Source organism: Convolutriloba macropyga, chromosome 11, assembly GCF_964194025.1.
Source record: "Convolutriloba macropyga chromosome 11, txConMacr16.3, whole genome shotgun sequence".
Taxonomy (NCBI): Eukaryota; Metazoa; Xenacoelomorpha; order Acoela; family Convolutidae; genus Convolutriloba; species Convolutriloba macropyga.
The window spans coordinates 58,344,451-58,367,891 of record NC_134478.1 but is presented as its reverse complement, the minus strand read 5'-3'; the positions used below and the strand labels follow the sequence as shown (position 1 = coordinate 58,367,891).

Here is a 23,441-nt window from a genome sequence, read left to right as displayed (position 1 = left end):
TTTCAATCCTTGAGGTTGTCGGCACATCTTGAACAGTCCCTGAGATGATTTGATTGCGCATATATCCCTTTGCCTCTTTTTCAAGTTCAAGTTGATAGCAGGCATCTGAGGTGTCAATTTTGGCAAATTATGAGGCCACATGTAGGCTGTGGAAGATTGTCTCCATGTCTGGTATTAGGTAGTCCTCATTCATGACCTTGCCCTTGATATGCACTTTGAAATCCACTCAAAGTCTAGGTTTTCCAATTTTCTTTATCGGATACGCCACTGGATATGCATATTAGACAGTTCAAAAATCCCTGTCTGATCATCTGTTCCAGCTTCTCTGCGACCTTGTTTTGAAGAGGTAGGGGTATTTTTCTGGCTTTGCAGAACATTCGCTGTTATCCTGGTATCAGCTTCACATGTGCTTTGTAACCGTTTACAGCAGTTAGGTGTTCGGTTAATAATTTGTTAACACCGTGCTTGGGTCGAAAATTTCTACCACGTAGTCCAAAATCTTTATCAGACTGCACCATTGCTAGTTGTTTTTTTTGTGTGCTTGCTTTTGTTCCGCTCAACGTTAGAAGTAAGTGATCCCAGAAGTTTTAATTGATGACCATCATGAGCTTCGAGAGTTCTTATCTTTCCATCCAACTGAGTTTTACCAAGCTATCCATCACTCTTCTATCTGTATCTGTGTCTACCTGCATTTTTATTTTGCAATTTTTTATTGAGATATATTCCCATGTCGAAGACATGCTAAAGATTTGTTCTTTAGTGTAGAAGATTCCCATCTCCTATGCTGGAGATGCTTGCTCTGAAAAATTGTTTTGTTCTGCGCAAAAGTTATTCTGTTTATTGTACTTGGTTATTGTACCTTAATTTTATTGGGGTTCGCTTCTACACATTTTTGAGAAGTGTCCCACCTTTTCACAGGTCTTGCAGTTTCTTACTTATCGCTGGACTGGACAGGGTCTGCTAGAATATGAACTACCTCCACATCTAATCAACGCATTGTTGCTTTTAATAGCCGTAATATTTTGATTCGGTTTCCAAAAGCTCTTTTTGAAGTTGTACCCAACTTCTTCTTTCACAGTAAGAGGCTTATTGCCTGATGAAGAAATTGCAAAAGCTTTTGCTTGACTTCTGTTCTGAACTCTAAGCTCTTGGTCATTTCAGTAACTGACATTGCTGGTTTTGCTTTAACAGCGTCTCTTAGTCTAAGTTTTGCATCAGCGTCCCTCAAACCTGAGTTAAACTTTATTTTTCTCCACTCCACTACGGGGTTGGCCGCTGTTTTGAGTTTTTCGAAGTCACCATATCGTGCCTCTTTTCTGAGACGTGCTAGGAAATTGTCGTCTGACTCCCCTACACCTTGTATTACTGACTGCAATTTAGCCCCTTATGTGGTTACTATTCTTTCTTTAGGAGAAAAATAATTTTTAAACGGCAATCTGATGTCTTTATACGGATTGTCTATCAAATTCCTAGGACTCCTAATTTTAATAAAAGCATCTCGTTCGCGCATACTTAGAAAGGGACTGGTTTTCTGTAGCTCCTCTATAGTACCATCAGTGTCGACTTTGTCCTCTTTCTTCTCTGCTCGACATTTCGCCACAAAAGAAATAATCATAGCAGTGGCTGATTCTGCTTTCTATAGATCCAAAATTTGTTTGTCTGCAGGTGGTCTGGACACCATGTTTTACCATTGTCGTGGTCGATAACACGGGTCAAAGAATTCAATAAGCTGAATTTAAAATTAAAATTGGAACTGAAAAAATACAAATTTTAGCTCGTATTTATAGAACTTATCTATGCAAAAATATACAGAAAAAAATTAGCTAAAAAATTTTTCTTGATCTAAGTGAATAGATATTAGTTCCAAATCGCGGAGGTGATTATCTGTTTTCATCAACATTTCATGAGAATCATATATGGCCTAGATACAATCGAGTTCATTAGTTGGAGGTCAGTGGATGTTAGAATCAGTTTTCTGTGTGTGAGAGTATTTAATTCTGACATCTGGTTGATAGGTCAATAAGATAATGGCAGCGCCAGGACTGAATTAGAATTGAGTTTAGTTTTGTAGCCATTACTTATTGACAAAGTTCGTCAGTTAAGTTCTTCTTTCGTTCGTTGAAACTTCCAGTAAAACTTCTAAGTTTCTTGATGTTTATTTGAAACCGTCACAGGCACGTGTTTCATAACAGATTGGGTGGGGGGGGGGAGGGTGCATTAATTCGCTGAGATCCCATTTTCGGGTTAGGCCTACAATTGATTTCTAACTACGGACAACTCTAGAAACTCAAATCCTCTTAACCCAGGTTATAAATTATCGATTTTTGTCTGATCAGTTAGGTTCTTACTCTGAAATGAACTCTGATCAGTCCGTCCCAGAATAAAATTTTCTCTGATCAGACAAATTTCAGATTAGAATGACCTCTGACCAGGCCGTCTTAGAATGAACGGACCGCTGATCAAACATTTTTGGTCCTAAATGGCCTCTTATTAGAAGTTTTGCGGTCCCTTAATCCTGATCTTCCTGTGCTCTAACTTTTTTTTCGCAGACTTTGTAACTCGACAACATGGAAATGAAGTCGCTCTGAGACGCTGACCTGGAGAACGATGGACTCGCAAACTCACAGCTCCCCTTTGGTCAGTTCAATCATGAAATTTTGTTTTAGGGTTGACTGAGCCGACTGCTGACTTGGTTCTACTGAACGAAGATTCCACCCAGGCTTGTTTCGCCTGGCAGCACGAATCAAATGAAGATTGGAATTTTATCCAAGTTGAGCTTCTACAATCCAGTGCGGAAAAGGGTGCGGGAAGGATACCCCGAGTGGGGGTTAGTCGTGAAAAAGCTGAAAAAAAGTCGTGAAAAAACTATTTATGATTCTGCTGTTTTTTAGCTTTCGTTGTCTTAAACCATATTTATCAAGAGCCAAACTTTTTTCAGTACCCGAGTCGAGAAGCAACCTGAAATAGGTAAAACAAGAAGGCTCGCATGACTCTGGGCATGCAACAGAATATTCCTAAATTTGCATTTGAAAAATTCAACGCATAATAGCAGCATATCCAAACAATGATATTGCGCAAACGTTTTCCTTAGCAGTAAACTTTTTGTGCTTTATAGTTAGACCATTAAAGTTGCAGCACAATCGAACGTTCGAAAAGCTCTAGACATGCAAATGAACAAGGAAATGCTGATCTCTGTATGTTTTGAATTTGAACTTTGACATTTGAAACGTTTGCTCAGATTGCAACTTTATGGGGCAGACTAGAGAGCTTCTGCGTAAATGTTGACTGCTTACAACTCAAGTTTGAAAACAGTAGACGAAATTGAGTTTTCTGTGGAATCAAATAAGCTTAGTGTCATTTCGTTCTGAAAAATATTTACTTGTGCCTAATTTTTTGAAAATTGTGCAAAAACTTGATTGGTGAGATACCAATAAAAACAAGTCAAGTCGTAACTCTTTTCGTTTTTGACAGTTATGATTTGATTAATCGGTTTCTTGTCTTTATTTATAACATTTAATGAAAGACTTTGATATGTTCAACAAGTTTAAGCTCTTTTTGATTGACGCTCAATTTGAAGATAATGTTTGACACTAAGGGATTTTTCACAGGCAGACTCTTTTTCGTTTGGAACTCTAGAAAATGTTTGTGTTGAAATTTTGAATTTTTTACGCAACTAAAGTTATTGTGCTTCATAAAGATAATAAAAAACTAACCAAAAAAGGAGTAGAGAAACAGTAGAAGCAATTTTTTCACCTCGCTTTTAACTGGTGAAGCATTTTAAGAACGGCTTAATTTTAGCCAGGAGCTAAAATATATAATCTGAGCAAGCACAATGTTCCCAATTTTTCCAAATATTTGTTGAGATACGTCACTTCAAATGAACTTCAAATAAAACAATGGAGTGAATCTCGCTAATATCCGGGCCGAGGTTTTTGGATAAATTATGGTAACAAATGCGGTGAATGCGGTGAACTTTTGTAAGAAACGCGGTGATTGCGGTGAATGCGGTGAAATAAATGTTTCACCGCATTTACTAAAATTCAACAGGAAATTCACCGCATTGCTTACAAATATTCACCACATCGGCTTTTATGGCAAATTAATGTAAGAAATGCGATGAATGGAAAAAAAACAATTCACCGCATTTCACCGCATTCTCTATAAAATTTCAGTGCTAACTTCGCCGCCTTTCTCACAAAAATTCACCGCATTTATTTTCCAAAGTTTATTGAATCTGATTTAAATTCATCAGAAGTATAATAAAATTACCTGACAGTTGGCGCAGTGGAAAGAGACGTCGAAGACACGCAGGTGAGAGGTGCGAACCCGTGTGGGAAGCTCCTTTGTTGTTAGAATACCGAGAACGCGGTTTTTTTCAACAGATTTCATCGCATTTCTTAAGAAAATTCACCGCCAAACCTCGACCCGGTTAGAAGTTCAAATGAGTTCAATCAGAATGCTGAAAAATAGGCAAAAGTGACTGAAAAGTAAAAGTTATGTTTTACATTATAACCCATGTCCCAAAAATTGTATTCTGAACTACCTAGATAATTTGATAACAACAGGGCTTCATTTAATGCATCCTTCTTTTTCCAGTTATCTATTCATGTACACCCCTTACTTATTGCATCCAGACTCTAAGCAAATGACATAAAATTTGCGTTTAATTAAAGGATGTTAGATGGACTAGGGGGGACAATAAATGACGTTCAAACGGAAGATTTTGTTTGTTTTCGACCATGAGTTGCGTCAAATTATTGGATCACAACAACATTTTGAAATCTATCACAGAGGAAAAAAACTCAGATAGCACACAAAACTCTTTTTTTAACTAATCTGCGACTAATTGAAAAAATTGACACCAAATAAAAAGTTGATATATAAAGCTCTCAACAATTCTGAGAAAAACAATATTAAGATAGGTGAACTAACATTGTCTCCCGATCAAAGTTTTTCTCTTGACTAAACAGTTGCAAAAATATTCTGAAAAAGGAAATGGACAGAAAATTTTTGTAATAAGATAATGTTTTGCTGGCTTTCTAAACGAATTCGAAAAAAATGCAATCAAAGAGCAATGATGAACGCATACTTTCTATCTTGCCCTGCAATAAGTGACTAATTTTCTGTATAGCCCAAGACTTTTCCAAAAATGCATCATCTGTAAACTGAAGCCGTTGTTTCCCTATTAATTAACCTAGTTTTTTTCATTGTGGCTAAAATTTACAGTCTATTAAACAAATGGTCAACTGAGTGCTAATTGTTTACTAAGCGTTTTGTTCAGAATCAAGGAATGCAACTAGCGTGTACAACTTTAAAAAGAGTTTACGTAAGACATTTTTAAAAAATTGTGGAAGTAGGGGAAAAGCAAAAACCATCAATTGGACTAAACAAGAAAAAATTGGAGCAACTTAGCTTAAATTGCAATTCAAGATAATCGCAAGTTGCGTTTTCTACTTCTAAATGACTTCCAAATTTAAGCAAGTTGTGCTTGCAGATCTTTATAAAAATAAGAAGCATAATATTTCCAAATTCTATAAAATGTAATTTTAGGGGCTTTTAAATAGGCTACTGAGTAAATAAATACTGCTGCTTGTAACAACTTTCAATAGTTTTTTGTATCTCGCTGAATGAGGAAAAACGCGAAGAGTTTAAAAAGAACTTAAAATTTGTAAGAATTGTCATTGAACTTTTAACATTCTCAGAAAAATTGCACAAAAAAACACTTTCAACGCATAATCTCCGTTCACTCATTTTTGTGTCCGGGTAAAACCATTTCTAAACAACATAGATTTTCTGAGTTTTTTAAACTTCGAAATGACATCCCTGCAATATTTTCCTGAAAATTATCCAAAATTCGTAAATAATAGACCAATTATAGTCAGGTATCCAACAGACATCTATTTTTTGTTGTTTCTGATCAAATTTTTTCCTAACCAAGAAAAACTGTTTAACAGCTGCAAAAAATATTGTCTTAAAGTGGACTGAAAAAAATAGATCAAAATTTTTCCTCATCAAACGGATTTTTATAATATTGTTGAATTTTAGGTATTGATACATTCCGAGAACTAACAGTATTGTTTCTCTAGGGTTCGTTCGTGGTTGTTGCTAGCAGCATATAAAATTTTCAGTTAGCTTAAGTGATCAGAAAGGGTCCAAATTTGGATCAATTGGATCAAAAATTAAGCTAAATTGACAGGACCTGGTGCCAAAATTTATTTTGTTTTCGTAATCGCTGATAAAATTTTTGGTTGCCTTGTTTTTTCCCAATAATAACTCGTCTCATTGCATTTGTAATGCAGACTAAGTGTTTTATTAGTTTCATTGAATTTACTAGCTAAAGAAACACCATTTACTTTTGAACAGTTTCAGAAAATTTTTGAATGTTTGGTCGATTTGTTAGTTTTTGTTTGCTTTACCTCGTCACTTTGCTGGTAACTGAATTCAAAAAACAATTCTTGCTGTTTTGAATTAATGAATGTTTTGAAGTGTTTGCTTAATTTCAAGTGGGTTAAGTTCTTTTACTATGAGACTGCATTATTTTGAGTTCTGCCGCCACTCAGTCACGAGAGATGTCTGTTCTTTGTCCTTTTTTGGTTTTTTGAACTGGTGGCCCCCAAACTTTATGTTCTTTAGATAAGCTATAGATATATGATGTCAATGTTTTGAACATTATATTATTTTTAGAATTAAATTAAGATCATTAAGAAATTGGTGTCTGCCATTGTCCAGATTGTTGTTTCTGTTTGATTCTGAGTTTATTGATGTCTTAATTCCTGCATAAGTCTTGTACAATATCAATGCAATTGCCGTATCAGTGTTGAAAGACGGATTATTACTTCTTTCTTCTGTTTGGATTTAACTTGTTCATCGGACTATTTTATTTATGGTTTTCCTCCTCAATTTTAGTAACGAACATCGCGGATGACGCACCAAGATGTAAAAGAGTGAATATTTTGCTGAACTCTAGCGCTTTGTCGCTGAAATTCTTTTCTTGGCGTCTTTTTTCGTAGAATACTTCATAGGTTTGGCCAAACAAACGGCAAAATTTTCAAGCGCACTCAAACAATTTCATCTGAGAATAAAAAATCTAAATTAATTTCGTAAGAGTCAAACTAGTTGAATAATCATTGAACTTTGTTTTTTGAAGGTCCATATTTTTTAAAGCGGGGTTGGAAAATTGGGTTGAGTTTGCATTCAGAATTTAACGATTCGTCTTTTTGGTTTTTGTTGCTCGACAAAAGGTCATTTTCAGGAATTTTTGAGAAATTATATTAATGTTGTTTTGCTTTTTCAACATAAATCTGAGAAGTTTTGAATTTTTGTTCCCTTAGTGAAAGAAAAATGCTCAAACTGTTTTTAATCTCTCTGATATATATGCTGTCTTGATTTGAGAATACATCCAGTTTAAATACAAAGCTTGGCCTACCCTTTATTATTTCGTATATATATTTTTTGTATATATTTGAGCAAAGAGTCGGAAATTGAGGTGCAAACACACGTTACCGAGCCTCCTTGTTATCTCGGCTTTTTTCTGTATATCACTGAGCTGAAAACAAAAGTTGATATTGGGAAAAATGTTGAGTTTTTAACTTGAAGTGGTTGTGGAGGTGCGATAGCCTTCATTAGTTTCTTTATTTCTTTCAGGTCTCTGAAAACGGAGTGATTTGTGTGAGTCACAACAGTGTGGATAGAGGTCAGACTGTCGATGTCCTTTTCTCAGTTGGTTTTGAAATGAGTTCAATTGTGAACGAATTGAATTTCACCGGAATTTCCGATTCCCGAAACCAATCTGTCAATTTTACAGGTCAGTCTGAAAACTGTCCCATATTGTTGTAACAATTTCATGGTAGTTAAAACTTGAAACAATAAAAAAAAATGTAAAAAACAAACTTAATAAAGAAAACAAAGACATAAAAATGACCTAATGGGAACCCGTTTGAAAGTTGGGTTTTTTGAACGTTCGCTTCCGTTGCAACTTCCTTTGATTTTTACGTTGACTGTATTTACCAATTACAAGAAACTTGAAAGATACATCTTGACAAAATTTTGATTGCGAAGCACCTTGATAGGTACAAAGTTTTAAAGTGAAAGGACAAAAATTTTATCAAGATTTGCCACCATTACCTCCTAAACAGCTTTTTAAGTGAGTAAATATACTGGGCTTTTGTCAATGTTTTCTGAGATAATTGTTAATTACATCATGGTATTTTGGCAAAATGAAGGAAATGACAATTAATAACAAAAAAAGTCACTCAGTCACTCAGATGGCTAATTGCGAATTAAAAGACTAATCGCTAAATAGCTCTGACTCACATCTCATCTGCTTCTGATATGAAACAGATATGTGAAGTTTTTCATAAGGAATCTCTTAAAATCAATTTTGAGGCCAAGTGGACTTAACTATGCGGAAAACAGTGATAAATATAGATTCCAATTTTTAACTAAAATTTCTGTTTAGTTGAGGTATTGGTCCCCTAGGTTGACCGAAGTGACTTCTGGTTAGACAAATTCCAGACCACTTTCCAGTTTTTTTTGCGCACCATTTATCAAAGAAGGTCTGATCAGAGGTCACTTCTGTCTTGGACCTCAAGTTGGGCTAATCCAGTCAGTATGAATATATTTTTTCAAACCACTAAGATACTACATTATGACTTGAATAATCTCAATCAGTTTGCAGGAAATTAAATTTTAACCTCATATTTTCAGTTTTTTCTTATATAGAACTTCACCTTTGCAATTTATTGGTACAGTTTGTAGGTAAAATTATTAAAAAGAATAGCTCATCTATTTTGTACCCTCCACAAACCAACTAATTACAAAGAATGTGGCTAACACTTCCCACCATCTGTTGATGCCCAATGTGGAGAGCGCTTAAATTAGGCGTAACTAGTCTCGACCCGGCAATAATTGCAGAACAATAGAAAAATAGCGTAGTAGCCTAGATTGGAAAATACTTCCTAGGAAATGTGATTACAGTTACGGTCGGCAATAAGTAGTTTAAGTAGTTTAGTAGTAAGTAAATTCTTAAGTAGTTTCAGACGCACATTGTAAAAAGATAGGTGAGATGGTTTTGAAAGAAGATCAAAAAACTATATTCTCGGTTAAAATTTGTTTCAGAAAACAAAAGAGGAACTTATCCGACGAACTCTAGGTCTAGGTCGATAAGTAATTGCCACAAACAATTTTATTTTGTCTTCGCACAATTATTATTCTGCTGACCTATCATCCAGATGTCAGCAGCTAAATCCCACCCAAAAATACCGTATTTTTACGTCCCCTGAACTTGAACTGATGAACTCGATTGTATCAAGGCCCTGTATGAAATTTAACAAAAATAGAAAACGATGTCAACAAAACGGAACTACGAATTATTCACAAGCCAATCAAGCGGAATATTTTTATTCTATCTAAATTTTCTCTGTAATCTTTGCACAGATATTTCCCAAAAACACAAGCCAAGGCTTGGGATTTTTCCGTTAAAATTTTAATTTCAAATTCAACTAATTGAACTTTTTCGAACCGTGTTAACGACCACGATAATGGTTCCAAGACCGCCGCGCGAACGATAGACAATGGATCTGCACGATAGTGAATCCTGTACAACTTGGATGATGTTAATGAAATCAAAATGTTGGGCAGAGAAGAAAGAGAACAAAATCAGCACCGATGATACCACAGTGGACCTACAGGTAGCGATTCCTTTCCTTAGCATGAGCGGGCTAGACCCACTTCTTGAACTTAAGAGCCTAATGAGCCCTAAGGAGTTGTAATACAATCCGTTTAAAGACATCAAAGATGGGACTCGCAATTATATTTATCCAATGGAGAGAGTAGTCACCACAGAAAGAGTTAAACTTCGGTCCGTAAGGCATGTTGTAGTGCAAAAGGACGACAATTTTGTAGCACATCCGAGAAAAGACACTGGTACTTAGAGAATTCAAAAAAGATAACAATCCCGAAGAGGAGTTAGTGAAAGTAAGACTTATATCGGGATTGAGGGACCCTGAAACAAAACTTAGAATACTAGACAGTTTTAAAGCAAAACCCGAGCTGGCTCTTGCTGAAACGACTGACCTTCTGTACTTCATGCAACTCTTTAAAAAAGCTGGACATTTCTCAAAAATGCGTGAAAGCACTGGCCCGCCAAATTCAGTTAAGTATATAAAACAGAATAATTTTTGCGAAGACGAACAAAATTCATTGGTCCATGGATCTTCGGGATCGGAAATGAGAATGTTTTATGCTGAGGATCAATTCTTTAGCAGGCCTGGCAAATGGGAATAAATCTCAAAATTAACTGTAAAGTAAATAAGTAAGTAAATAAAGTTGCGGATAAAATTCATTTAGATGGTGAAAAAGACTTTTTGATGCCTATGTTGGCCATCAATTAACGTCCCTGGGATCATTTATCTACGATGTTGAGTGGAACGGAAGCAAGTACTCACAAAAGCAACAAACAGTTGTTGGGTCTTATGAAGCATTTTGACTACGTGGAAGAGTCGCGAACTGAGACTTTCCGTGGACTTCGAAGTGCATACAAATAGCTACAATGTCAGACATGGACACACTATTCCATAGCTGCACAGGATCTCCGATTTTGGCAAAATTGAACTCTCAGATTCTTATTATCAATTTTAACTTGACGGAGGGGCAAAGAACATATGGACACTCAATACAATTCAGAGAGTATTCAAAACGTGCTGATTACCTCAAGAACTGAATAATTTTCGCAATCCTCCAAGGGGTATTGTGATCTGTCAAGACGATGTGTTGGTCTCTTAGGATTATCATTAAGCATTTCGACAAAAAAATATACTTGCAAAGAGGCGACTATGTGAGAAAAATTCTACTAATAATGAGAAAAATTCTAACCCTTCAAAACCAATCAAGAGCGTTAGTTTTATCAGATACCCAATTTCTAAGGTTGGAATAACACCAGGAATGACACTCGGGATATGCCACGGAATGACGAAAGAATCGCACTATTCTAGTGGGCAACAATGAAATCGCCGAGGGCAACAATGAAACTTGACGAGGGCAATATGAAAACTGAAAAATTAGTGGACGAGGCCACATCTCAATCAGAATCAAGTTCAGAGCAGAGATCATTTACTTTCACATCAAGAAGAAGCTTCTGCAGCAAAATCAACAGCAGAGCAACCAAAAACTGAATCATCAGAGCCATCACGAACAAGCAGTAGAAAAAAAATCAGATGGATATTGATATCGTATCCTAAATCGCTTAAAAACGGAGGGAGGATATGACACAATCTGGAAGAGATGATCTCAATTATGTCAAGGCCACGTATTAAATCTAGCGGAAGCCGAAAATTAGGTCCGCGATTCCGAACCAAGATCCATTTAGATGCCCAGTATTTTTTTTTGCTAATCCAATTTATTTCTGTATAAGATAATTACTACAAATAAAAGCATAATTTTGTATTTTTTCATTTTCTATTTTATTTTAAAACACAAATAATTGAATTCTTTTGACCCGTTTTACCAATCACATAATAGCAAAAACGAAACGTGGTTAGAAAAGTGAATAAATTTACTCGCAAAATTTGGAATCGGTAGACTAATGACATGTTGCTGGTAGCATTTGGATCTTTTCCGTTTGTGCCTCCATTACGTTATGCACCCCCCTCACTTTCACAGCAGGTGCCATTACACACATTTCCTGACTTGACCAGATTCACGTGTCCTATAAGACAGAAATGGTGAACAAAAACTTGTTTAGATTTCAGAGGAGTAGAAGTATCAATGGACTGCTCTGGCGAAAATGGATCTTGTTCAGCTTTCGCTCTTGTTAAGAGCTCTCTGAATGATTCACTGAGCTTCTTGTCTGTCTCAATTTCCGTGAGTAATCGAAGAGTTTAATTATTAACTAGTTTAATTATACACTATGATCACGTATGTTTATAAACATCAAAACAGTTTCGGATTTTTGCTTCAATTTTTGAAGGCGTTGCTCAGAATGCCTGTAGAAAACAGAATTCGTCATATAACTTTTTCCTCTCTTTTGATATTTTGGAAGATATTTTCACCTTGGACTATTTTTAAGTTCAAATTTAGACATCAAATAATCGGAACAGGTTTTACAAAGAAGGCTGAAAATGAAAGGTATACATGAGTGAAGCAATTTTGAACGCTTCGTGAGACGATAACAGACAACCAGAAAATTCCCAAATTGATTACTTTTGACCATCTTTTTTTTCCCGGGTTTTTTAACGCATCATAAAAAATAACATTTTTTCCCGGATTTTTAACGCCTCATAAAAAATAACATGTAAACAAGAACTCGAAAATCGATGACTTTACAAATTCTCATCTTAAAAACGTCTATATATATATATATATATATATATATATATATTGCCACGATTGGCGAAAACTATCATCTCCCTAAAAACCAAGAGACAGAGTTGCCTCAAAAGCAAATGTTGAACGATTCAATTGCTTTCCGTAAAGTTACAGAGGCAACACAACAGTAGTCGAACTACTAAGATATGCAAAAAAACCCTTGACTGCATTTGAATTATTTTAACATTCCATTTAAAAAATTGAGCATCGTTCGCCATTTTTTTGCGCAAATTTAAAAAAGTCATATAGAAACCGCTATTAATGAAGCTCAAAAACATGTCAAAATAATACCCCTAAGTAAAGAGATAGACATATTGAACTCTCCAAAGTGAGGCCAGTATCTCTATTGCCTACTATTCGTATAGTTTTCGAAAAAAAAAATATAAACAATGACAAAATTTTTTCACATTGCTATAGAAAATCGAATCGTGATGTTTCTGTCTTTTCTCCAAATGTAAAAAGTTACTATATTTTATGAGCGACTTCCATTGGTATTTAATTTCAATTGGTGACCGCCAGAGGGGGCACTGTTGAACCATGCAATGGCTAGCAAAACTTTCAAATTAAAATAAAATTTGAGCAAACAAAAGCTTTTTGTTAGGATATAGTTTGTAATAGCAATACTATAATATTCTATGTTTTTTGTTTGATTTCGATTTTAATTATCCTCAACAGCACTCTTTCTTCTCAGTATTTACAATTGGCCAGAAAAATAAATGCAAGCATTATAAGTAAGTTGATTTTCGAAATGGTTATAAATTATTGTAAGGGAAATGAACAAACAATGTTAAAATTAGTTAGGCGGCATATATTTGTTTTTCAGTATCAAAAATTATCGCAAAATTTTTGCAAAAAATGGTGCATGGACGTCAGTCAACACCAAAATTTGGGTGATTCAATAGTTTTTCGAGGTTTGTAAGATTTGCATAGAAAAAGTTATAGATCAAAACAGACGACATTCTGCACTGTCGGACACTTGAAAGACGAATTTGTATCTCCCAGCCATGAAAATATTTGTTGCTAGTTGGCCCCACTTTTAATTGATCAAGATATGAAATTTAAAGTAACCCTAGCGCTAAAAAACTATGATGATTTATAAATTTTGGAGTGCGCTAAAAAATCGTGGCAAAAGTTAGCGAAATTTACCTTAAAAGCGAACTTTACTAAGTTGATTTTTAGTTCTTTCTATATCTCTTTTCTAGTAGGTGGAAACAGATATGACATCATAATGTTTGCTTAAAATTTCTCGTTTTGTCCTTCGAAAAATCCTCTTATTTTTTTAAATATATATTCATAAAAAGCGTCTCATAATACGTAACTAGACTGACAAAAGTGATGCGGTTCTAAACTGATAGCAGATGTGCAAAAATTCAAGATGTTAAAAGCTTTGACGATTATCTTTTTTTTTGTTTTGGAAGCTGTTTTATGAAAATATAAAGAGCAATCATTTCACGCAAAAATGTCTGCAAAAAAATTTCAACAAAAGATATATAAAATCGATTAATTTAGATTTTGTTTTAACTGGACGAACCCGCAAGAATGTAGCAAGCGAACGACTTAATAATCCTATTGATCCAACAAGATGTTGCAAAATAAGCAATCATCATACACAAAGCTATACAAATGTTACAATATTTGTATAGCTGTGTATATATGTGTGATGCATGTTTGTGTGCTGTCTATGTGTGTGAGTGTGTTTGTTTGTATGTGTACCTGTTCGTGCATGCGTGTGGCTTTGTGTATATGTGTGATTTTGTGTATGTGTGAGTGAGATAGAGATATAGAATTTATGTATAGTGAACTCCAAAAATAAGTTGGCGCCCCTTATTTTTACTGAGTAAAACATTGACTTCTGAAACAGAATTACTTCAACTTTTAATCCGATTTTTAAAAAAATACACCCCTACGCTAGCTCTCTGCTACTTATGAAATTCAGATAAAATGCAACGTTTACTAACCAGGAAGCCCAATATAAATTTTATGAATTCTATCCAAGTCTCACAACAAAAATTAATCACAGCTTTTCTCTCTAATGTTTGACGCAAATTCAAACTGAATCATAGTTGAATAAACGTAAGAACATATCACATTTTGAGACAACTCTCTTTTTACTATGAAACTTGGATGAAGTCCATCAACCTTACCTGGGGATTTCTGGTTAAGTGAGCGTTGCATCTTATCTGAATTTCATAGGTAGGCGTATGACTAGTGTAGGGGATCAAGGGTGTACTTTTGTTCAAACTCTGATTACAAGTTGGACTAATATTGCGTCGAAAATCGAAGTTTTTTTCCGTAAAAATAGGGAGTGTTCATTTACTTTTGCCGTTCAATATATGTATGTGTGTATCTGTTTGTATGGTGCGTGCATGCATGTGTGTGTATACTTAAGCAATCTTGTATGTATATCTTATATTCGTAGTATACATCCGACTTGCGAATTCCTTCGACTGTGACAATTAATGGCAGTACTTGTCAACCAATATCTCAAGACGGAGACTTCAACTGCACCCTCGAAATAAACAACGTGGCCCTTTCCTCCTCCATGGAGTTCATTGCTTCAGTTATTCTACACGGTGAAGCTCTGTACAGCGTTGTCATTAATGAACCAACTTTTCACCACGACAGTAAGTACCCGGGGTGAGGTTGTAAGAATAAGTGCTTTTAATCAGTAATTTTAAAAGTTTTTTTATAAGTTCATAAAGATAAGTGACCAGGGTCGAATTGGCACATTTAGGATTCTCCGAATTTAATAACCAAAGAGGCCTTTTATTGCCGCCTAATTGCTGTAATTCCCAATACGGCTTGGATTTCATTTACAAAATGAAAAATATGAACGTTGTAATTCCTTTGTATGGAAGTAATTGCTCAATGGCACCAAAGATTTTAAAAAACGAGAAAAAAATTCGGACGAAAGAACCATATCCAAGAACCACATTTTGTTCCAAGCAGACCATAGCAAAATTTTTTATACAATCTTACTCTGGTGGCCAAGATTTTCAAATATGGTTTTTACATGGTATCCGAGAATCCAGTATGTACGTCTTTGCATTCCCTCAACTCCCATACATCGTTTGTATATCAGTCTCAAAATTGCAAGCTATATAACGACTTATGTTACATTGGTACCATATAGGGTTCTTACATGGTTAATGTTTGGTTCTTACATGGTTCATGTTTGGTTTTTACCTGGTTTGTGTTTGGTTCTTACATGCTTAATGTTTGGTTTTTACCTGGTTTATGTTTGGTTTTTACATGGTTCATGTTTGGTTTTTACCTGGTTTGTGTTTGGTTCTTACATGGTTAATCTTTGATTTTTACATAGTTCATGTTTGGTTCTTATATGGTTCATGATTGGTTCTCACATGGAAAATGTTTGGTTCGTACATGGCTCATGTTTGGTTTTTACCTGGTTTGTGGTTGGTTCTTACATGGTTAATGTTTGATTTTTACCTGGTTTATGTTTGGTTCTTACATGGTTCATGATTGGTTCTTACATGGTTCATGTTTGGTTCGTGCATGGAACCACATTTTGTTCCAAGCAGACCATAGCAAAATTTTTTATACAATCTTACTCTGGTGGCCAAGATTTTCAAATATGGTTTTTACATGGTATCCGAGAATCCAGTATGTACGTCTTTGCATTCCCTCAACTCCCATACATCGTTTGTATATCAGTCTCAAAATCGCAAGCTATATAACGACTTATGTTACATTGGTACCATATAGGGTTCTTACATGGTTAATGTTTGGTTCTTACATGGTTCATGTTTGGTTTTTACCTGGTTTGTGTTTGGTTCTTACATGCTTAATGTTTGATTTTTACCTGGTTTATGTTTGGTTTTTACATGGTTCATGTTTGGTTTTTACCTGGTTTGTGTTTGGTTCTTACATGGTTAATCTTTGATTTTTACATAGTTCATGTTTGGTTCTTATATGGTTCATGATTGGTTCTCACATGGAAAATGTTTGGTTCGTACATGGCTCATGTTTGGTTTTTACCTAGTTTGTGGTTGGTTCTTACATGGTTAATGTTTGATTTTTACCTGGTTTATGTTTGTTTCTTACATGGTTCATGATTGGTTCTTACATGGTTCATGTTTGGTTCGTGCATGGTTTATGTTTGGTTTTTACCTATTTTGTGTTTGGTTCTTACATGGTTAATGTTTGATTTTTACCTGGTTAATGTTTGGTTCTTACTTGGTTCATCTTAGGTTCTTACCTGGTTAATGTTTGGTTCTTACTTGGTTCATGTTTGGATCTTACATGGTTAAGTTTTGGTTCTTACATGGTTAAACATTGGTATACCGACTTAATACTAGTCTGAAAGTTAATAGTGCCGTAACTGGTACTGATTTTAAAAGTGGCGAACATTCAAATAGCATTTAAATATAAATACAATGCTTGCGGAAATATTTGTAAGGCATCCAGGGAACGCTGATCACTAGTTATGTTGTGATAGATTCATATCAGGTCTCACTGGGTGGAACAGCATGGCCGTATTTCTCTATCATTTTTTGTGCTTTAAATTTATCTTGCTCAATTTTTTTGTCCTGATAAAATAATAACATCCTAAATTTGGTTTAGATTTTTTGCACTCATTGCGGTTAACGTCATCTGATTTGCTTAGAATTTTTGTCAGCTGGAAAATTGAAAAAATTCTTTGCACTCGAGTCATCGGCATAGTTATACTTCAGCATATATGTACGTCAAATGCCTGCTACACATTTTTCTTTGAAAAAAACCAAAGGAGTGAAAACACAAAAATAGTTTGACCCTCAGTTTTTCGCTCAATAAAAGTGGATTTTTAAACCTATCGATGAGGGCGTCACGAAAACGTGGGACCACCCACTTGGTCTCGAACCCACACTTTTGAATTTTTCACATGTTTCCTGCTTTCAATTTTCAACAGGTAACCTAATTTAATACACAGTAATTTTTTTTACTTTTTTATTTTAAGAAAGGAAAATATTAGTAAATTTTTTTGCTCGCTCTATTTTGTCTTTTTGAAAAAGCCCCCATGAACTACGAAAGTCAGCGTCCATATTGTAAGAAGGGTAAGATTGCTGTACAACTCTAACATCTTGCAGAATAAAATAAGCGTTAAACGCAAAAATGGACTGTTCTATGCCGTCATTGATCATACCTCGCCTTTCGTTTCAGGCCAGTCAAATGTGCTGCTATCTGCCTCAGATGGAGCAATCATCCAATCAAATATCGCCTCCGTAAACGCAACCTCCATTAGCTTTTCTACCTCAATAGTCAACGATAATTGGCAAGCAACGCTTTATCACAGCAACACAAGTTGCACAGACATCAATGGAGACATTCTACCTAACAACGAGTGTGAAATAACAACCCCGAACACCTGGACTCCGCAACCTGTTGATCTGGTTTTGTCATCTCTGATCCCCGGGAAGCAATATAACATCACTTTGGAAGAGATCATCTTCAGAAACGGCACTGACGATGCTACTAATGCAACTACATTCCCTGTATCGGGGGTGTTTTGTCCTCGTACGTCTTTTTGTTCTTTAAGTTTTTCTTTTAGGCTCAATTTACATGCTCTGATTATTCTTTGGGTTTCAACGACTGCTTGAAGATCATCCAGAAAAAAAAAATGAAAACCCTTTTGATCTGATTTTCTTCAAGAAATTGGGGTGAATTGTTTTTGCTCATTCAATTTCAACTAAAATATAGTATTTTTCTTGATGTGTATTGAATATTTATCCACTAGAATGAGAAATTGTACTCAAATTGTAGCTCAAGTCTAAAAACATTAGAAATCACTGCGATGTAAGGACAATTAATTGCTCTTCATGAAAACTTCCATTTTTAGACTCTTCGTCTCCGCTGGAAAACTTTTATATTGTTAAGTTCAGCTTCATTTGGTCATTTTGTATGAATGAATCTGTTTCTTCTGTTTCGAACAGTGATGTTCATTTTTTCTACTGATCAACGCGATATCAATTTAGTAACAAAGGACTAATTTCTGGTGGTAGCTTACCGAATCACTACTGTGTTAATTGCATTATTGTTTTCGTTGCTACCAATTGTTGAATTGAAATATTTCAGTTCTTCTAAATTTGGTATTTAGGCTTTGAACTGAAATGATTGTGAAATGTTTGCTTGAGAGCTTTTAAGTTTTTAAAAAGTTTTTGTTTGCGAATCTGGCCCAGCATGGAAAGCAAATTTTCCAATTGCTTCTTAAAATCATCCCCTGCAGTTACCACCAAATATACTTCAGTATTGAACCATTACAAATCAGTTGTAAAATCTGTTGAATCATATTTTTCCAAGTATCAACTGTATGTCCAGTAAAAATCATATTTAAACGGACATACAGACCCTGGCTCGACCCATGAAAAGACCGTGTTCGACTTCAGTTGGCTATGAAAAGCCTTAGCTGTACCCATGAAAAGACTTTACCTAGACTTTACCTAAGTTCTGGACTGTGTATTTATAGTCAATAAAGACCCCACCTTCTAGAATAATTAAGTCTTTTCATAAGTCGAGGCCTAAACCTGGGTTTCATTTCAAATTTCTATGTCAAAGATTATCAAAGTTATGTTGAATCGAAAATTTTGAGAAAGGTACGTTTTGGTTACATGTCGAGCAAAAACGTCTTTATCATATAACAGTCTTTATCGGCCAATATTTCGTAAGACTAGCGGCCAAATACCGGGTTGGAGATATTTTGAGTTCCGGTAAGTATCATGTATGATTTCATGCTGGCTATACTTGATTGTTTGCTAAAATTTTGCCTCCCTAGCACTTGAAGTAACTGTTAATGCAGTTTCGAAATAGTTATGAGAATTGTATGGTCTTTGCTAAGAAATTACATTTACGAAATTACGAAATTACATTTACGTTTGCTAAGAAATTATATTTACTAGGTCATGACTATCGTGCGTTCATTTTTCCTTCCAGACTGTGTAATTTTGAACGCAAGACGCCACCTTGTGCGTTAATTTTGGTCTGGACATACCAGATTTCGGCCTGGCACCTCAACCTGGGTAGTATTATTACTAAGAATCATATAAGACGTAGCTTGGCTTCTGAGAATTTTTAATGTTGGGTAAGAATTTTTCAATAACTGAATAACTGAACCAGAGATTTTTTATTTTTTAGGTCCTGTAAGGCCGGACAACGTTACAGTAACTGAGGGTGCGAATGCATTTACGGCAAACTACCTAATTATCAACAGTACCGAACCCAATGAATCAGAGGGCTATGTTGTAAGGCTTGCAAAATGGAACGGAGCCACGTTTGATTTGACATCTGAGCACGACAAAACAGTCGGTGGAAGTGGATACTCTGAAAGTGGATTTTTTTCCTCTTTACTGAAAGGAGTTGTTTACAAAATCTCTGTTTTTGCTGATGATGCGTGTGCTTCGGAACAACTTTCAAGTGATAGTACTGATGCTTATTTCCAGGCCGGTGAGTTTCCATCTAACCACGTGAAAACCCAGATGAAATTTTCGGACTCTTATCCGGCAAAATTCTTGCACGATCTTGCAAGATAGAAGGTCCTGATTAAATTCACAGACTTGAATAACTGAATTTATGACAGTTAATGAATTAGAGTTTAAATGATTTATGTTTGAAGTGATGTCTCTTCTCAGACCCACTCGAACTGACTGACAGCGTTTTTTTTGGGACTGGATAAACTAACTAACACTTTCACCCAAAACAAGGCTAATATCCACAGTAACAAGGATAAACAGGGCACATTAGTGTCTAGCTGAAACATGAACCAATTCAGGACCTTCTTTCGAAAACAGTTATCAGGTCTCACAAGGGTCGTTTCACTTGAAGATGTCAAGATTCAATTAATAGAGTCAACAGGTAATAAAAAAAACAAAAATAAGTTGGGAACCTCGTTGCAGTTCTAGGTTAACAGTCAAATTTTTCGAGTAGATCGTGAAACCAAATTGACATCCTTATTCACATCGCTTTTGTCAGGTCTAACTACATCAGTGCATTTATTCAACGGCACTGAGTTGAATCTTGCATGCATTACCATAAGTAAACTTTCACCTAAATTTATAAATTTTTTTGACATCAATGTTGGGAAAATTTTTCTACTCGAGACTCAGAATCTATGTCCGGGAACCACGTCAATGACCGGCATCATTCTGTTAGCCTTCTTTCGGTACATTTTTATGCGTCAATAACGCCATCTATACCAGTGAACAAAAAGTTATTGCATCTAATGTGTAAAAGTACAATTTGTTTCATAATTTGGCTTCTTTTTGCTCATTTTGCGATATCAAATCAATTTAGAGGCATGAGACCGGGACTAAACTAAAGTTCTAGGGTTGACTAAGGCGTCACAATCATCAAAAGAAAGTCAAACTTGTTTTTTGCTAAGAATAATTTTTATCATCAACAATTTAAGTCCTTAAAATAGTATGAGACAGAAGCTTTTACAAGTCATTTTTATTTCAAGGAACAAAATTGATCTTTTAAAAAAGTATGATTCAAAGATAAAAAAACGAAAACTAAATTAATGCATCAATAATTTTTTAGAGATGGAATAATCCAAAAGTATATTTTCCTTGTTCCAAGAACTTTTAACCTATTCGGTTAACCTATATTTTATTTCAACGAAATGCATACCAAACCTACAAAAATATCTACTTGTAACAGAATCTTAATAAAAGAATCCAACAATGGCCGGGAAAAACGTCAATGACGATAGGCATGTTTCTGTTAGCCTTCTATCGATTCATTTTCATGCGTCAATAACGTCAATTATACCTGTGAGCAAAAAATTTATTGCATCTTATTGGTAAAAGTACCATTTGTTTCATAATTTGGCTTCTTTTTCTAATTTTGTGATACCATATCAATTTAGAGGTATTAGAACGGGACTAAATTAAAGTTCTAGGGTTTATTAAGGCATTACAATCTTCAAAAATAATTCAAAAACCTTTTTTGCTAAGAATATTTTGATCATCAACAATTTTGGCCCTACAAAAAGCATGATAGAAGACTTTGCAAGTTATTTTTATTTCAGGGAACGAAATTGAATCTTTTAAAAAAAGTGTGATTCTAAAGTATAAAACGGAAACTAAATCGATGCCTCAATGATTTTTAGAGATGATTTTTTAATAGGTTCGGTTTGTGTTTCGTTGACCTAAATCAACGAAATACACACCAAACCTGCAAAAAATATCTACCTGTAGGAGAATCTTAATAAAAGAATTCAGCATTGTTTCAGCCTTTTAAAAAAAAACATATTAAAAGTGATAGTTTTCAATTATGTATTTTGAAAAGTCCAGAGCTAATTCAAAGCTTCCTGGATTGATAATTCAGCGCTTATTTAGCACTTTTCCAACAAAAAAATTCCAAAAAACCCCCCTCACAGTTAAACTGTTTTATTTCTAATAATTGAGAATAAATATTCTTAATTAATAGAAATTAAATAGTTTAACTGTGTGTGTTTGTGGGGGGGGGGGGGGGGGGGTGATGAAGTATTTATTGGAAAAGCGCTAAATTAGCGCTTAATTAATCCAAGAAGCTTTGAATTAGCTCTGGATTTTTCCAAATACATAATCAAAACTTATCACTGGTCTTCATTTTTGAAAATACTGAAACATCGACATAAAGCGTGTCATCTTTAATATAATAAGTCCTAGTTTGATCACGAACAAGAACAAAATGATGGTGGTTTTTCTTCGGCAAGGACAAGTTCGCCAACTTCTCTGAGGTACGGCGTAATAATTAGTGAGTGTGTAAGTTTTTTTTTTCTTTATTGGTTTTTGTGTGATTACTAATAAACCATACAGTAATTATGACTGGGCTTGATAACTAACGGTCTTTCATGTTTGTTGAACTGGGGTAATTGACCAGCTGAATACCTATTGTTTTCAGGTCTGACGTCACCGACCTCTGAATTGTCACTCGTTCACAAAGACTCCTCTCGAATGTGTTTCACCTGGACTCACCGAGTGCGGGCACAAGAATGGAACACTTTCGAAGTGGAATTGCAACAGTCTGGAGTTGTTATTGGATCTGGAAGAACAGACCGGAACCCTGTTAGTTTTCAAACATTGTTGTTCTAACTCAATTTAGTGGAGTACCAAATTTGAGGTTCCAGACCCAAATACCATCGCAAAATACTGACCGCAAAATAAGCCGAAGTAAAAGCAAGCCCAGTGTTAACTAACAGTTATGTTATCATTCAGAAATAATTCATTGTTAACCTTTACAATCAAGACTTTGCATAGTATTTGAAGTTTATTATGTATTCCGTTGCAACAGAGAAACAAAATTACGGTGATTTTTAAGAGGTCTAGTGATTTCGAGAGGACACGCCTCTCTTCCCCGGTGGGATTTAATCCGGAAACCGTGGACTGCTTATCACAGCTAAGCCGCGATGCGTGCGATGCGAGTAGTGGGAAAAAGGTTCTATCCAACCACCCGCTCAACACTAAAGTGTATTCGCGCTTGATTGGATAGCACCTTTTTCCCACTACTACATATACACATTCAACCAACCACTCAACACTAAGGTGTATTCGTGCTTGGTGGAATGTGTATATCCACTATATCCACTATATTTCCCTTTATATTCCCTCAAAATATATCATTTCCTGTCTCACTTAATGCAATCCACTAGTACAGAGTTAAGCAGGTAATTATCCATTATCAGACGGATAGTTCGGGTTCTCTCCTCACCGACTCCGGTGGACGTATCCCAGATATTAGTGTAACTAGAGAGACCGTGTAAAAAGCACGTAAACCAACTTGCGAAATAACTTGAACAAAAAAAAAGAAAAAAAATAAATAAAAAATTTTCATATATTCCCCTAATCAATATTTAACCAATCTAAAACAAAAACTTTCTGTCTCACTTGGTGTAGTGTTTAAATCATCGAGTCTAGTTAAGTTGCTTTAGCAATGCTTTAGCAAACGGAAGGTTTGGGGTTCCTTCCTCACTGTATCCAGACTGTATCCAGTGAACGTCCCCCGATTTGATGAATTACTATGAAACTAAGTGAGATAAAAAAAAACCAAAATCACAGTTCTTTAAAAGGATGATCCCTGCTGTGAGACTGTGTATGGGACACACT

At 35.2% G+C, this 23,441-nt stretch overlaps 1 protein-coding gene across 1 annotated transcript in view; it reads left to right on the top strand.

Moving 5' to 3' along the window:
- The first annotated feature begins 4,674 nt into the window (after positions 1–4,674).
- LOC142349194 (uncharacterized) overlaps positions 4,675–23,441 on the top strand; it is a 196,559-nt gene continuing 177,792 nt past the window's right edge. The window contains exons 1-7 of the mRNA XM_075400605.1: positions 4,675–4,725; positions 7,645–7,804; positions 11,741–11,859; positions 14,783–14,987; positions 17,524–17,877; positions 19,492–19,800; positions 22,240–22,403. Of these exons, the coding sequence (XP_075256720.1) occupies positions 4,675–4,725; positions 7,645–7,804; positions 11,741–11,859; positions 14,783–14,987; positions 17,524–17,877; positions 19,492–19,800; positions 22,240–22,403 (1,362 nt within the window). The remainder of the gene's footprint in view (positions 4,726–7,644; positions 7,805–11,740; positions 11,860–14,782; positions 14,988–17,523; positions 17,878–19,491; positions 19,801–22,239; positions 22,404–23,441) is intronic.